Source organism: Ips typographus, linkage group LG11 (genome assembly GCF_016097725.1).
Source record: "Ips typographus isolate SLU linkage group LG11, UJ_Ityp_2.0, whole genome shotgun sequence".
Taxonomy (NCBI): Eukaryota; Metazoa; Arthropoda; class Insecta; order Coleoptera; family Curculionidae; genus Ips; species Ips typographus.
In genome coordinates this window covers 7,845,209-7,862,468 of record NC_138432.1, presented here as the reverse complement: position 1 = coordinate 7,862,468, position 17,260 = coordinate 7,845,209, and the positions used below count along the sequence as shown (strand labels likewise).

General features: G+C 35.0%; 2 protein-coding genes and 1 long non-coding RNA gene across 6 annotated transcripts; 1 reads left to right on the top strand and 2 right to left on the bottom strand.

Annotated features, from left to right (window-relative positions):
- Positions 1–210: 210 nt before the first annotated feature.
- LOC145736077 (uncharacterized) lies at positions 211–2,330 on the top strand. Of its 2 annotated transcripts, XM_081990323.1 has the most exons (6): positions 223–314; positions 999–1,052; positions 1,107–1,419; positions 1,471–1,614; positions 1,908–2,061; positions 2,120–2,330. In XM_081990323.1, the coding sequence occupies exons 2-6, from the start codon at positions 1,041–1,043 to the stop codon at positions 2,229–2,231; spliced, it is 735 nt and encodes a 244-aa protein (XP_081846449.1). In that variant the 5' UTR covers positions 223–314; positions 999–1,040; the 3' UTR covers positions 2,232–2,330. The 2 variants fall into 2 exon arrangements, with proteins under 2 accessions (XP_081846448.1, XP_081846449.1); XM_081990322.1 differs by lacking the exon at positions 999–1,052 and having other exon boundaries at positions 211–314.
- Positions 2,331–2,391: 61 nt separating this feature from the next.
- Positions 2,392–2,955, bottom strand: LOC145736082 (uncharacterized). Its single transcript, XR_014179832.1, has 3 exons — positions 2,818–2,955; positions 2,649–2,765; positions 2,392–2,590 (listed from the first exon to the last, which is right to left on the bottom strand). It is a non-coding gene; the product is annotated as an uncharacterized LOC145736082 (long non-coding RNA).
- A 1,546-nt stretch (positions 2,956–4,501) lies between these two features.
- Positions 4,502–7,586, bottom strand: LOC145736075 (uncharacterized). 3 transcript variants are annotated; one of them, XM_081990321.1, is made up of 6 exons: positions 7,459–7,586; positions 6,767–6,860; positions 5,638–5,949; positions 5,427–5,582; positions 5,253–5,344; positions 4,502–5,002 (listed from the first exon to the last, which is right to left on the bottom strand). In XM_081990321.1, the coding sequence occupies exons 1-5, from the start codon at positions 7,468–7,470 to the stop codon at positions 5,253–5,255; spliced, it is 666 nt and encodes a 221-aa protein (XP_081846447.1). In that variant the 5' UTR covers positions 7,471–7,586; the 3' UTR covers positions 4,502–5,002. The 3 variants fall into 3 exon arrangements, with proteins under 3 accessions (XP_081846447.1, XP_081846445.1, XP_081846446.1); XM_081990319.1 differs by having other exon boundaries at positions 5,267–5,344; positions 7,459–7,581; XM_081990320.1 differs by lacking the exon at positions 5,253–5,344 and having other exon boundaries at positions 7,459–7,582.
- Between the last annotated feature and the right edge of the window lie 9,674 nt (positions 7,587–17,260).

The window sequence follows — 17,260 nt, the reverse complement described above, 5'->3', positions numbered from 1 at the left end:
ATCCGCCTGGATTCTACCACCAAACACTTAATTAGTCTTATCATTAGCCAGTTCTACAAGTTTAAAAATTCAAAGGTCAAAAGTTTACAATAGGATTTGCTTATTGTTGTTAATTTTTTGTTGTAGAAGATGATGGTCATCAACAATCAGTAGCGTAAGTTGTATTTATTTAATTCTGTATGTTAATAATGGAAAAATAGAGTTTTACATGTACACCACTGTTGCTTAGAAAAGTTATCATTGGTGATGCATTTAAGGAATTGGAACATAATGACAAAGCTCAGTATGTGCCATATAAAATGCAAAAATACGTAGTAAGTATTATTTTTTAAATTCCAAATTAGTTAGCTAAGCAAAACATGTTTTTCGTTATTACCATCATGTAGGCACAGAATATAGATCCTGTACCGTAATTAATTAATTTGCATTAGTTTGAAGATGCGTCAGAAAAACAATTACTAGGATGGGCAAATATGGTCTGACCAGTTATCATAAAACTGCATCATTGAGTTTTGTTAAAAATAATATATTATGTGGGAAGATGTTTGTATAGGGAGAAAAATTAACAGTATTTTAGGGGTTTGGCCCTGTAAATCAAAAAAAAGTACTTCCTTATTTAATTAGCTTACTTGTCAGTAAAACCACCAGCACTGAAGACTTATATAACAATACAAATTCATTAATAACAATCCTATTCTTTTGCACACTTTAGGTGTAGTAGTCGAAACAGGGAGGACTAACTAAATCAGCATTGTAGTCTTATTAGCGACCACATATTTGTAAGATTTTATAGTGAAATTACTATAAAAAGCGCTAATGATGCTAAAAAATTCTACCTGAAACAATGGCAAAAAATATCTTCCAGGATCCGCTAAATTATTAAAGCTAATTAAAGTGACGCACCCTGTAGACAGGGATATCCCATCTCTCACAATATGGCGAGGTCATCATAATTTATGGTAGTATATAAAAATCTGATGCTAATCCGCTATTATTAGTACCCTTACAGCGTCTTCAGGATCTAACTGTAGTGATACAAAATGGAGTGTTTGGTAAGTAGTTCTGCAAACTATAGTATCAATAATCCAATGTTTTTTTTTATTCAGATTATTTTGGCTACTCTTTGCGCCTCCAGTTTGGCCTTACCCTGCTACACTGGATGCTCTGGAGGAGGTGGAGGGTACTCTGGAGGTGGTGGTGCACACATTCAAGGCGGAAGCCAATCAGCTACTATAGTAGGCCCTACCGATCCTGGGGCAACCATAGTAGGTCCCTCCTCCCAGGCCCATATCGTAGGGCCCACTGATCCTGGCGCAACTATTGTAGGACCAGGATCCCAGGCTAATGTTGTAGGACCTGATGGAGCCCATATTTCAGCCAATGAGGTTGGAGGAAAAATTATTGCCCAACCTAAACAAGGTAGGTGAGTTTATAATGTTAAATTCTTTTATATAAAATGATTGATTTCAGCTGGATCAATTCAATCTTCAGTGTCCCCAGGATATATTTCTGTAGGCGGTGGAGGTAGTAATGGATATTCTTCTGGATGGAGTCCAAGTGGAGGAGGTTCTGGATGTAACGGTGGTTGTGGTGGATCTGGACAAGTTTATCAAGGTTAAGAGTCTTTTTACTTTTTTTAAATAAATTACTATAACCATATAAGTTTAAGTAAACAATTAAGTCAGTAAAGGGTTTATTAAAGTATGTGCGTTCTATACTATGTACTTAAAAATAATGTAATACCTCTATGTAAATGTATAGTGGTTTGACTTAAACTTTAAGAAATAAAGTTAATACTAACTGTACTTGAAATCAACAGTGGTGATTCTGTAATATGTCAAGATTTCCTTCACTTATAATTATAGATAGTGACATTCAGTATACAACTATCCATGTTTTGATTAAAGGTGGAAGAGGCAGCGGAGCTGAAGGTCAAGTATATCCAGGTGGCAGAGGCAGTGGTGCCGAAGGGCAGGTATATCCAGGAGGGCGTGGTTCAGGTGCTGAAGGACAATGGCAGCCAGATAATCGAGAAAAACAATTCAATGACGGACTATACAGGTCAAACATTGTTACACATCACTCTGATTGGGGAGGTTTCAATTTAAAGTTTTTGCAGGGGTGAAGGGGGTAATCAAGGTGGTTATTCTTCGGGTAATCAGGGTGGATGGGCGGGTGCCTACTCTTCAGGTTACGGCAATCAAGGAGGATGTGGCAAATGTGGTAAATAGTCGCTTTTTTGTTGAAATGTAATCACTGCCTACATTGTAAAACCTAAAGCATGTTAAATAATTTAAATCATCTAAATCTAATATATAGCTTTTGTAAAACATGGATGTTTTTGTTTTACCTATATAATGACAAAACCCTCACTCACGGAAGAAGAAAAAATATTTTTTAAGTATTTATTTTGAACCGTATATACATATTTTTACTGTGAACCATCTATTAATAAACGATTCAGTTAATAATTAAATTAGGGTGTTAGAATCACTCTTGGTGCTGAATAATACACAACCCTAGCGGAGTAACTGTAGGGCCAATACCAATAAGGGCTCCAACTCCAACCATAAGGTCCTACACCAACACTCTAAAATTTAAGAAAAACTTGAAATATAAAAAAGCAATTAGTATGGTAATAAGCTCACCACCCAAGGTTTAGGTTGAGGATTTGGATCTGGAGCAGGATTGGCCTCAGCCTCAGCATCCGGTAATGGCGCCGCTCTAATGCTAACAACCAGCATTAGCAGCAACGTTACAGTTATCTAAATAGTGACTATTTTACCCTAAAGTTTAAACTTGAACTATAAAACCTACCTTAAAATACATAATGGAACCACCTGTAATAATAAATGGTGACTGGTAAATGGATAGACTGGTCAGCAACTTTATAAATAAACCGAAAATTGTTACTTATTGTACATTGAACTTGCAAACAAAAAACCCTGAAATATTCCTGAAACGTCATGTAATTTTCCAACAATTATAAGTTTTTTTATTTTATATTAATAATGATTGTGGGCAATCATGATAGATTAATAATTATTAGTTAGGCATAAAAAAAACTTTCTTGTAAAGGTTTAAATTTGAAAGTTGGCACTAATTCTGAGATGTTTTTTAATTTAAATTCACAATAGCAATCAAAACAATGAATGTCAGGCAGCATAGACAAGATTTTAGAAAATGTATCACCACCATAAGATCAAGGAGTAATACTAATAATATACTGGGTGTCTGGAAGTACCCTGTAAGGCAAATCTTCAGATATAAAGCTCTGTGCTTTTTTCTGTACTATTTACACACCTCCGGTAATTTTAGACAATTCTTGGAAGATGTAGGATACTTGTAGAAATCTTTGGCAACTTTAGCAATTTCTTGGAAAGTTTAGGATACTTGTAGAAGCTTCTGGCTGTTTTAGACACTTCTTGGAAGGTTTAGGACACTTGTAGAAATCTCTGACAACTTTAGCAATTTTTTGGAAAGTTTAGGATACTTGTAGAGGCCTCTGGCAATTTTAGACACTTCTTGGAAGGTTTAGGACACTTGTAGAAATCTCTGACAACTTTAGCAATTTCTTAAAAGGTTTAGGACACTTGTAGAGGCTTCTGGCTGTTTTAGACACTTCTTGGAAGGTTTAGGATGATTGTAAAGATTTCTGGCAACTTTAGCAATTTCTTAAAAGTTTTAGGACACTTGTAGAGGCTTCTGGTTGTTTTAGACACTTCTTGGAAGGTTTAGGATGATTGTAAAGATTTCTGGCAACTTTAGCAATTTGTTAAAAGTTTTAGGACTCTTGTAAAGGACTCTGATAATTTTAGACACTTCTTGGAAGGTTTAGGACACTTGTACAAATCTCTGGCAACTTTAGCAATTTCTTAAAAGGTTTAGGACACTTGTAGAGGCTTCTGGCTGTTTTAGACACTTCTTGGAAGGTTTAGGACACTTGTAGAAATCTCTGACAACTTTAGCAATTTCTTAAAAGGTTTAGGACACTTGTAGAGGCTTCTGGCTGTTTTAGACACTTCTTGGAAGGTTTAGGATGATTGTAAAGATTTCTGGCAACTTTAGCAATTTCTTAAAAGGTTTAGGACACTTGTAAATGCCTCTGATAATTTTAGACACTTCTTGGAAGGTTTAGGATACTTGTAAAGATTTCTGGCAACTTTAGCAATTTTTTGGAAGGTTTAGGACACTTGTAGAGATCTCTAACAATTTTAAGGGTGTTTTCTGTACTATAAGTTTAAAGAATTGGTAATATTGCTAACTCAACATTACTTATAATACAGTACATTTATTAATGCTGCGTTTGGCAACATCGTAGGAGTAAATCTCCCAATAGCTGATTTCTGTCTCCCATCTTTGTCTTGCTCTTGGACAACATGAATAACGTTCCCGAGTTTGTTTTTGAGAAAAATGGAGTAAAAACACTTTTTGATGTAGTTTTTTCCTGGTATTACTCACTTAAAACTTAAAAGTGTTGAGGTGATTAAAAGGTTTGAAATGTTTTTTAAAAAAGTCATTTATTAACGCATATACATTTGTACAAGTAAAAATAATAAAAAAACACATATATCTATACATATTAAATAACACGATGGATAACACCAAGCTCGTACATAATGGAAAAAAATCACAGGTAATGCTCAAAATTAATGCACGATTCGAACTGCGAAAGCTCTAAAACGGCGAGCGCCTACGAATCGGCCATTTTGAGCACGCGAAACATGAGAAAATGAAACGGAATAAGAATGATACGATGAAAATAAATGTGTTGTGACGATCTTAGGTAAAAAAAATAAGGCTACGAAAAGACTAAACAACAAAGATAGATCCGTAATACTGAAAGAATTGGTTTGCCTATGGTCGGTTTAATAATGTCCGTCGGGGAGTCCATAAAGCCCGTCAGCTACGATTTTACCAGAAGAACCTTTGATTACCACTGGTACAGTGATGGGACCTTTAAGTACTCCGCCGTCGTAGCTAATGTGTCCTGCCGATGAACCTGGAATGTTCCATTTCAGTTAGTATCAACTAAGTCTCACATACAAGTCTAGATGATGATGTGAGTGTTAGCTGAACTTTAATCGTACAAGTTAGTGATATGGAGTTTTTACTTCTGGTATGGTGGTGTTTAAGTGCAAGCTTAAGCTTTCAAACTTGAGCTTAAGCTTGACTTTATAGTGTGGAACTTGTATTTTTTAGCAGTTTTGTTCCCCACACCGAACAATAAAAACATGATGAAATGAACGAACCTAGTACTTTTTACCTAACAGAACAGCTCCGTGACCTCCGTATCCTCCGTATCCACCACCAAGGCCAGCACCTCCGTGTCCACCAAGTCCACCTGAAACAAAACGAGTTTAGTGGATTAGTAGGACAGAGCATGCTTACAGAAAAAGTTGGTTGAGTTGGAGTGTGTGACTTACCTCCCAAACCTCCAGCACCACCTCCCAATCCACCTCCTAATCCACCTCCCAATCCTCCGGTGGAGACAGCGATACCTTCAGAATAAGTGATGGGGGCTTGGGCAGCTCCGACAATGTGGGCACCTCCGTTAGTGGGTCCAATTACGCTGGCAGTTCCTAAACCATCAAATTTTGTCAAGACAATTCAGACTGATTTACACTCAATAACAACCTTGGCTGGGTCCGACAATGGAAGCGGGTCCTTGTTGGGGTCCGGCAAGATTGGTGGGTCCGTTGGAAGCTCCTTGAATGTTGTTTGGTCCTTCAGCGGGTCCTAAAAGAGTTTTGCTTCCAGCAGCGGGACCTTGGACGTAAGTGGGACCAGCAGCTTCACTTCCGTAGTATCCACCTCCGGCACCGCCTACAGCAAAACCTCCAGCACCACCGGCACCTCCTCCCAGACCACCTCCAAGACCACCGCCTAATCCTCCACCGCAACCAGCACCTCCTCCAAGACCACCTCCATGGCCGTCACATCCGCCCTCTGTAACAAAAATAAGTATGATGTTTTATTGAAAACTAATATTGCAGATGATACAGCAATTCGAGTTCAGGAGTAAAATGGTAAACTACGTAGATAGTGGCAAGCTTCACACTTTGCCATTCATTATATAAGTAAATTAGATTTCCAGATGGTAGTTTTAAGTATTTGCATAGTGTTGTATTAAAGTAATTTCTGATTGAGAGGAAATGATAGACAAGATTTAACAGTCCGCCTGCACATACACAACTTTCTACTATTTCAATTCAGCTTGAGATAAGATCCAAGCCTTCAGAATGCAGTACCGGAATGGTAAATTCTACAAAACGAGTTGTGTGTGAAAACCAGACAGGTAATTAAAACTTGGTATTGTACGAGAAAAGGAAGCTTGCTTCAAATTAGGACATCCTAAAGAGTTTTAAGGTTAAACACTTCCTGCTAATGGTCAACTTGCTAATGACCATTTGCGAAACCGGCAAAAGGATATTAACGTACTGTTAATTAAGCAAGAATCGAACAAAATCGCTATTAAAGGAGCAACTAGAACAGAAAACGATTGCCACACTCATATACAGATAGAAAATGTTTCGCATATGGTAAAACACATAAAACGGCCGGTTTGCATAAGGAATTGAAACGATAATAATGGTGGTAGAAATGCTGGCAAGTGGCTGTTACGTATTTTTTTCGTTTTAGAATAATTTGCTTTCATAATTACACGAGAGTGCATTTTTGGTTACGATTCGTTTGATTCAGGCTGTTTTCTCTTTTTATGTAAGGAATTTCCTCGTCTACTTTTCAGAAAATTGATAAAACTTACCATAACCTCCATATCCGCCTCCTCCGATCAAAATGCCATGACCACCTGGGTAGGCTGAGGCGAAGGTAGCTACGGTAGCTAAGATGGTTACGGCCTGAAAATAATTTGTTTTTCATTAATTCAGTTTTCTTGCATAATATTTAGGGCATAAATTGAATTCGTTTGCACATGTAATTAATGTTGACATAGGCATTGGACTTGGAATTCAATTAATAAATTATTAATGAATTTCTGGCTTAAATTCAGTAATTTAAAAGCACAAAAATTGGTATTTTTTTGCAAAAATTAAATGCACAAATTTTTAGGTTTAAGGTGGATAGGGCAGGTTTTTGATTCTACATCCTTCAAATTTGAGTTGTTAAGAACTTTAGTGATAATTTAAACTGTGTTAATGAAACACCTCCCTTAACCTCAGTGTGTCTCAAATATTTTAAATCTACTTATTGACTCATTTATATTATTGATGTTTAAGACAAAAAATTGTGGTATGGATTAATTTGAAACTGTACTAGATTGTGAAAATTTAAAAAGTTAGTTTTGAATAACTTTACTCAGTCAATACATCTGAAATCAACTTTTTGTGATTAAATGTAAAAAAAATGCGATTCAGGGGTGAGAAAAGCACGAGAATTTTAAATCTAAAGGGTGAATAGAATAACAAATAATATAATATAAAAAATAGAAAAACTCACCAAAACGTTCATGGCGGATTAGTTTGTGTGTGTGTTGATTAACCGACCAAACTGCAAGAAGTGATGCTATGGAGAGGTCTCCAGTCCGCTTATATACTAAATCTGGGCGATCGGGGGGCCATACTCAGGCCCGAATGGTAAAATGTATAACAATTACGGTGGAGGGTTTTGAGAGAGAAAAAAAAAATGGGTTGCACATGGTTGCATATTCGACCGTTCGAAACCGTTCGCCAGTTTTGTGCCTGCAGCTATCTTCGCCTACTCCAATTTTTTTCTATTTTTCCGGTGCCCCAGTATAATAGTATACTTGATTGTTCGAAAATTAACTTGATATCGACATTAAAATCGTTTTAATTGCGGTTTGTCGCTTTTTATTACGGTTTTATTATTGAGTTATCAAATTTTGGACGAAAAAGCCTCGTGTGGTTTTAAATAAATTAAGATGGTTTTTCTTGCGAATTGCACATGGTTGGCTAACTTCTATTTTGTTCAATAATGTCGGTTCAAGTTGATTTGTGTTGTTTTAAGTGTCTAGAAATTACTTTGTGTCTTATGAATTTCGTATATTAACTAAACTACTTTAAAAAACTAGTTTGAGATTCATATTTATTTGTAAAAAAAGTTTTTCACTTAAAATTACTACAATTAAAGTAAGTAAGTTCTTTCACTTCTTGTATCTTATTTCAAGAGTGTTATTACTCAGCTGCAAAAACATTTCAGAAATTTAGATTTTTTTTCAAATTTAATAAAAACGAAATTTCTTAGGAGAACTGCAATGATTATTCCCTAATTTGGTTGCCATTTTAAAATTTTTAGAACACCCTGTGTAATTGACTCAATCAATTGAAGAAAAATAGCAATTTACAAAAAATTCAATCACTCTGTACATTTGAAAAATACTGCTGTCATTTTGCTGTAGACAATTATATTAATAAAAAATAATACGGAGAGACAAAATTTCAGTATTTTAAACACAACTTTCATATTTAGAGGAAATCTAGTTGATTTTTCTGTAGTAAATATGCCAGTAATTATTTAATTCATCAAACATCGAATGCAACTTAATTTGCCAATAGTTTAGCAACCGGAGACATGTTAGCAACGATTCCCGGCAACGAAATCGGCAGTTCGTTTTTCCACCAGTGGTCGCGCGTATTCACTTTACGCTTTCTACCGTTTGTTCTCCCGTCTAGCCTGTTCTTGCTATAACTACTGTAGAAATATAAAATACAATTAAATAATTAAAAATGTATTATAGTAATTATTAAGTAATTATTGTGCATCATTCTAGGATTAAGTCAAAGATGCAAAGATAAGTTAATAAACTTGTTTTTTTTTTAAGGGTTGAACATCGACCGTTGCTGGGGTTTTTTTTCACTAAATCGACTAAGAGTAGATATAGGAATAACATCCTGTCAAAAACTCAGAAAGGCCGGGTACTTTAAGGGAGTGAGGGTTAATTAAATGCGAGGTGGTGGAAAAAGTAGAAACATTTTACAATTTAAATTGTTTTTAAGGGTTGAAAATGGACCGTTGCTGGGGGTTTTTTTCACTAAATCGACTAAGGGTAGATAAAGGAATAATATCCTGTTAAAAACTCAGAAAGGCCGGGTACTTTAAGGGAGTGAGGGTTAATTAAATGCGAGGTGGTGGAAAAAGTAGAAACATTTTACAATTTAAATTGTTTTTAAGGGTTGAAAATGGACCGTTGCTGGGGGTTTTTTTCACTAAATCGACTAAGGGTAGATAAAGGAATAATATCCTGCTAAAAACTCAGAAAGGCCGGGTACTTTAAGGGAGTGAGGGTTAATTAAATGCGAGGTGGTGGAAAAAGTAGAAACATTTTACAATTTAAATTGTTTTTAAGGGTTGAAAATGGACCGTTGCTGGGGGTTTTTTTCACTAAATCGACTAAGGGTAGATAAAGGAATAATATCCTGTTAAAAACTCAGAAAGGCCGGGTACTTTAAGGGAGTGAGGGTTAATTAAATGCGAGGTGGTGGAAAAAGTAGAAACATTTTACAATTTAAATTGTTTTTAAGGGTTGAAAATGGACCGTTGCTGGGGGTTTTTTTCACTAAATCGACTAAGGGTAGACGCAGGAATAATATCCTGTCAAAAACTCAGAAAGGCCGGGTACTTTAAGGGAGTGAGGGTTAATCAAATGGGAAATATTAAGAAAAATAAACCAAGTATTTTGTTTAAACATTTTTTAAGGGTTGAAAATGGACCGTTGCTGGGGGTTTTTTTCACTAAATCGACTAAGGGTAGATATAGGAATATTATCCTGTCAAAAACTCAGAAAGGCCGGGTACTTTAAGGGAGTGAGGGTTAATCAAATGGGAAATATTAAGAAAAATAAACCAAGTATTTTGTTTAAACATTTTTTAAGGGTTGAAAATGGACCGTTGCTGGGGGTTTTTTTCACTAAATCGACTAAGGGTAGATATAGGAATATTATCCTGTCAAAAACTCAGAAAGGCCGGGTACTTTAAGGGAGTGAGGGTTAATTAAATGCGAGGTGGTGGAAAAAGTAGAAACATTTTACAATTTAAATTGTTTTTAGGGGTTGAAAATGGACCGTTGCTGGGGGTTTTTTTCACTAAATCGACTAAGGGTAGATGCAGGAATAATATCCTGTCAAAAACTCAGAAAGGCCGGGTACTTTAAGGGAGTGAGGGTTAATCAAATGGGAAATATTAAGAAAAATAAACCAAGTATTTTGTTTAAACATTTTTTAAGGGTTGAAAATGGACCGTTGCTGGGGGTTTTTTTCACTAAATCGACTAAGGGTAGATGCAGGAATAATATCCTGTCAAAAACTCAGAAAGGCCGGGTACTTTAAGGGAGTGAGGGTTAATCAAATGGGAAATATTAAGAAAAATAAACCAAGTATTTTGTTTAAACATTTTTTAAGGGTTGAAAATGGACCGTTGCTGGGGGTTTTTTTCACTAAATCGACTAAGGGTAGATATAGGAATATTATCCTGTCAAAAACTCAGAAAGGCCGGGTACTTTAAGGGAGTGAGGGTTAATTAAATGCGAGGTGGTGGAAAAAGTAGAAACATTTTACAATTTAAATTGTTTTTAGGGGTTGAAAATGGACCGTTGCTGGGGGTTTTTTTCACTAAATCGACTAAGGGTAGATGCAGGAATAATATCCTGTCAAAAACTCAGAAAGGCCGGGTACTTTAAGGGAGTGAGGGTTAATCAAATGGGAAATATTAAGAAAAATAAACCAAGTATTTTGTTTAAACATTTTTTAAGGGTTGAAAATGGACCGTTGCTGGGGGTTTTTTTCACTAAATCGACTAAGGGTAGATATAGGAATAATATCCTGTTAAAAACTCAGAAAGGCCGGGTACTTTAAGGGAGTGAGGGTTAATTAAATGCGAGGTGGTGGAAAAAGTAGAAACATTTTACAATTTAAATTGTTTTTAGCGGTTGAAAATGGACCGTTGCTGGGGGTTTTTTTCACTAAATCGACTAAGGGTAGATATAGGAATATTATCCTGTCAAAAACTCAGAAAGGCCGGGTACTTTAAGGGAGTGAGGGTTAATTAAATGCGAGGTGGTGGAAAAAGTAGAAACATTTTACAATTTAAATTGTTTTTAAGGGTTGAAAATGGACCGTTGCTGAGGGTTTTTTTCACTAAATCGACTAAGGGTAGATGCAGGAATAATATCCTGTCAAAAACTCAGAAAGGCCGGGTACTTTAAGGGAGTGAGGGTTAATCAAATGGGAAATATTAAGAAAAATAAACCAAGCATTTTGTTTAAACATTATTTAAGGGTCGAAAATGGACCGTTGCTGGGGGTTTTTTTCACTAAATCGACTAAGGGTAGATATAGGAATATTATCCTGTCAAAAACTCAGAAAGGCCGGGTACTTTAAGGGAGTGAGGGTTAATTAAATGAGAGGTGGTGGAAAAAGTAGAAACACTTTACAATTTAAATTGTTTTTAAGGGTTGAAAATCGACCGTTGCTGGATGTTTTTTTCGCTAAATCGACTTAGCAGTTCATTCAGACATTTTCAGTAATTGTAGGTTATGGTTGTTGACTCATTTGCCATATCAATCATTATTGTATTTGTAATACCACTTTTAAGGGTATCTAGATCCTTTATTTAATTTTGTTAACTACGACAACACTGCAGACATTTCGTATTTCAAGAAAATTTGACTTCTTTATATCAAAGGAGCGCCGACAATGATAATGGAACGCCGCGTGCGGGTGGCGGAGGCACTTCTTTTTATGGAGTGTATGATTAAGATAATAAATTACGCCAGTCAGCTTTTGTCTTCGCCTATTTTTATATTTTTTAACGGTCGTTTTAACATGTAAATATAATCTCTTCAAACAGAAAAATTACAGTCATGTAATTCTCTTTTGCCTTGGTGTTGGTAATTCTAATTTCTTGGATATTTTACAAAGCTTTTACTTTTCTTGGAAAATCGTTATTATTGCAACCAACTTTATAAAATTTGCCAGTTACTTTGGCACGGTTAAATACTTCACAGTTCATTCGCTTCTTGTACGTTGTTGTGCTAACTGGGAATTGCCCAGTGGCGGCTCCTCAATAAGTGCACATGTGCACGTGCACTCCCAAATTTTGAGTCCAAAAATGCATGTTTTTATTATAAATCTTATAATGATTGAAATAATTTTCTATTAATACCAAGTATTAATCTTGGAAATAAATAAGCTTTTATTAATAAATAAACGAAATCTGGACGAATTTCGGATCACCGCCGCCACCGTGCACCGTGTGCCGTGGTAAAATCAAGTGCACAGCTCATGGATATAGTAAATCTGATTGGTCGAACTTCCGCCGTCCGCCCCTTCTGTACCCCGCGACTGTCTAGAGTCAGTCGATGTTTTAAGCTGGCCCGTGTGCACAATTAGATCGTGCACTCGGGGTTTTTCTTATCAGTCACGTGTTATTTTTCTTCGCGACTTTTTAAAATGCTTCCAGTATTTCCTAACGTTAGTGTGCAATATTTGAAAACAATTACATACCTATTTTAAAATTGTAGGAATTTTGGGCGTGGTCTCAAAAAATTTTTCGCCTCCGGCGCTAATTGGCCCTTGTTTTGTGCACTACCCTTCAAATTTACTACGAGCCGCCACTGGAATTGCCTACTCGTTTCCCAAGTGTCCCAAGGGAGTTATTTCCAAATTGTTCATCTAAGAAAACTGTTTCTTATTCGCAATGTAAGTATGTTTTTGTAACTTATATCGGGTGTCCAGGAGAACACGGGGACATAACAGATTAACATTGAAAATCGTTTTTTTCTTGTGTCTGTACAGTTGGGTAATTATTGTAAAACTTTTTAAATTGAAGTCGTAGAGCGTCTATAAAACTATTAAACTGAACTGGTCATGTTGAGGGTTGTGATCATAATTTTGATTTTTTATTAATTTTGGATTTTGTATGTACTTTCTACAAACTAATTGTAGTTTTATCATTCTTGAAAATTTATTAAAAAGCTAAATAGACTGAAAACAATCAAGATGCCTGTTTCTTGTCGACGGTAAAAGTGCAAGATTGAAATTTAAACTAAAAGTTTTTAGTTTTCCAACTAAATCATCCTTACAGAGGAATAAAAATAACCATATTAACCTCTCTTGCTTTTTCTGGACACCCGGTATGTGGTTTTACACAAAACTCAAGATAGATCGTTCTTATAGTGCGGTGATATTTTTTTTACAAAATAACGAATTGTAAGCATTTGAATTTTTTAGGAATAGGATCAAGGAAGTCGAATTTCGACATTTTTGGGTTGCGTTCAATAGAGGAGAAATAAGTCCAGCGGCTGTAATTTCAGAGGTCGAGAGGGATTTATTTTCTTTTCACCCCGAGTATGCTCTGGTACACTGCGTGTCTGCCGACTTAAAAATGTCCAAGGGCATTGCACGAAAAATTAGGTAATTTTTGTGTTTGCTATCTCTTATTTTTATAGATACATTAATGCAGTTTTAACAACAGTTTAGAACATTTTCGTGTAATTTACGGATGTGACCAGCAATTTTTATTTTGGTTTTTACTACAGGGTGAAATTGAAAAACTGTACTTATTTATAGACATTTAGTTTAATAAAACTTGAAGTATTTTTTTATAATAAAAAAGGTGCGCACTACACACTATACGTTTTCTGTTTATGCTCACTAACAGTAACAGCTTTTTTGTGGTAGTATTGAGCGCTTTTTTTGATTTGAGTAAAAGGACAAAATGTATCAGAGACAATATGAAAGGTGGGTTTATAAAATCAATAAAATAAAATAATTGTTGAAATTTGCTGTTTGCTATGTCGTTGCGTTGCGTTTATAAAAAAAATAAATAATATATAAATAAGAAATAAGATAAAATAAGATAAGCTTGCGAACTTATTTTAACTTCCTTTTTTGTTTTTTTTTTGTTAACCTTAAACACTAATTTTGATTGGTTCTGTTTTGAATAAATTAAAATTTTAAATCGGGAAGTCCTTTAAAAGCAATTATTTAAAAACAAATTAGGTTTAAAGCAATTTATTTGCTGGACTTAATTATACATAAATTATTATTTTGGAAATCACGCTAGAAGACATACAACTACCTGTACTTCTTTTAGGGATGGCATCAGCTGAGGTAATAATAAATATCTGGTAGTGTCTCTATAGTAATTTTTATTTTGTTCTGTAAACCCTTTTCAACCACGGCAGATCTTTTATATTATTAAATTATTTTTATTTTATTGGTTTTATAAACCCACCTGAAGTCGAGTTGTTTTCGGCTGAATAAATACCTGAATGTTTTATGTTTTATTTTATATTTTTAGGTCAAAATTTGGGGTTGGTGGTTTTACCCATGGGCCTCAGCAGGGCAAAGTGGGCTATGCACTTCTGCAGTTTTCCAAGGGTTTCAAAATAATTAATTTGATCACAAAGTCCAAATATTTCCACAAACCTAAATATCTGTACTTGTGGAGGGCATTGGTAGATTTACGGCAGTTGTGCATCTCACGAAAGAAATTCACAGATTTCTTGAAGTTTTTCAGGTTCAAGACCGAACCTAAGTCAGTGGTCTTGTGTTGGGACGACTAGGTTAATGTTATTTTCTACTTAGTTAAAAATAGTGCAAAATTCCATTTTCCCAACTAACCTTTTTGATGCGGTGAGACGCAAAGCCCAAAAATCGAAAATAAATGAATAACTCTCCTCAACCAACTTATAGAAGTTTATATTTCAATAATATACAGGGTGTCTTAGAATTAAGTACCGTAAATTTAGGGATAAACTGAGCTGGCCCAAATATGAAAAAAGTTAAAATATACGTGGATCCGAAAACTCTTCGTTTTCGAGATATAGAGAGTCAAACACTCTAAAAAATAAAAAATACAAAACTATGAACTTCTGCAAAACCGTCTCATCAATTTAACTCAAACTTTGTGGGTAGTGAAGGTTGTTTATTTTCAATAATTTTATATATTTTTTAAATACATTTATTTGTTTTATTCTATTTATTCTTTATTTATTAATACAAGTATTTTTGAGACACCCTGTATTTTTATATTTTATTAGGAAAATAAGTGTGTTTGTGTCATTTCATACAAATTTTTATTGAACAAATAGTTTTATAAAATGATGAGTCAATAGAGCCCGTTTATGTGCCTGATTTTATGTACAATTGTAACTGGATTATATACATTTAAAAATAAAACAAAAACCTACGATGTTTTCAATTTGTCAATGACGTTGAGAATTACTTTATTTTACTAGTACTATTAGGTCTACTAGTTTTTATTAGGTTAGGTTAGGTATTATTGTAACTCGTATGGGGTGTTTCAACCACGGAGTATAGCACTCATAACAAAAATAATTGTAAAGTAGGCGTCGTGACATAAGATGACAATGTAATAGAAAAGTTTGACCCTTACACTTTGACTCTTGCCATATACGCCCCACAAAAAAGACGCCAACAGTGACAATTATACCTTCACTATAACACATGCAGGTATTAAAAACAAATAAAAAAAAACTAATTATGATCTAAACGAAATACTCGTAAATCGTAATATCTAATCTACAAAATCGTGCAGGGTTAACTTGCGTATTTCCAAATATCAAAAATGTAAATGCTAGAAAGTCGCTGTTATATTCTTTAACAAAACCAATTCAACCATTTTGTCAGATATATTCAGAGCAACCAAACTAAGAACTAAGCCTAAAAACGTTAAAACAAAAGCATACCCACAAGACGTGAGAAAAAGAAATAAATAATACGATATGACTCTTATTCTTTCTAGACAATTTTTATATAGGCTTTGCCAATTTTTCGGCGGTTTCCAACGACTTCGGCTTCTTATACGTCGGCTTACATCAAAGAACACCGTCCTGGCCCTGTCTGGATCTAATGTAAACAGACATCACGCGTGAAAATAGAAAACGCTGAGCCTTGCAACAAGCTCCTGGTCAAAGAAGGCAATGTTGCCAATACGAACGTACTTAACCACCAACTGAATTATCTTTCAAAAATGTTTTTTTTTACGATACATCCATAAAAAAATAAGAGTCGGGCTTTCCAAGAATGTGATAGCTACATGTATCCTACTTAGAGAAAAATCCTTACTATTTTCATCACCGCTCATTTAATTCACCTTACGTCCCTTAAAAGGGTCGGTCTTAAAAGTCGGCCTTTCAAAGGTCTCTCCAGAATGTAATAGATATATGTACACTAAGTCCTTTTAGTGAAAAAAACCCCCAGCAACGGTCGATGTTCAACCCTTAAAAAATGTTTAAACAAAATACTTGGTTTATTTTTCTTACCATTTCCCTTTTGATTAACCCTCACTCCCTTAAAGTACCCGGCCTTTCTGAGTTTTTGACAGGATATTATTCCTATATCTACCCTTAGTCGATTTAGTGAAGAAAACCCCCAGCAACGGTCCATTTTCAACCCTTAAAAACAATTTAAATTGTAAAATGTTTCTACTTTTTCCACCACCTCGCATTTAATTAACCCTCACTCCCTTAAAGTACCCGGCCTTTCTGAGTTTTTGACAGGATAATATTCCTATATCTACCCTTAGTCGATTTAGTGAAAAAAACCCCCAGCAACGGTCCATTTTCAACCCTTAAAAAATGTTTAAACAAAATACTTGGTTTATTTTTCTTACCATTTCCCATTTGATTAACCCTCACTCCCTTAAAGTACCCGGCCTTTCTGAGTTTTTGACAGGATATTATTCCTGTATCTACCCTTAGTCGATTTAGTGAAAAAAACCCCCAGCAACGGTCCATTTTCAACCCTTAAAAACAATTTGAATTGTAAAATGTTTCTACTTTTCCCACCACCTCGCATTTAATTAACCCTCACTTCCTTAAAGTACCCGGCCTTTCTGAGTTTTTGACAGGATAATATTCCTGTATCTACCCTTAGTCGATTTAGTGAAAAAAACCTCCAGCAACGGTCCATTTTCAACCCTTAAAAAATGTTTAAACAAAATACTTGGTTTATTTTTCTTAATATTTCCCATTTGATTAACCCTCACTCCCTTAAAGTACCCGGCCTTTCTGAGTTTTTGACAGAATAATATTCCTATATCTACCCTTAGTCGATTTAGTGAAAAAAACCCCCAGCAACGGTCCATTTTCAACCCTTAAAAACAATTTAAATTGTAAAATGTTTCTACTTTTTCCACCACCTTGCATTTAATTAACCCTCACTCCCTTAAAGTACCCGGCCTTTCTGAGTTTTTGACAGGATATTATTCCTGTATCTACCCTTAGTCGATTTAGTGAAAAAAACCCCCAGCAACGGTCC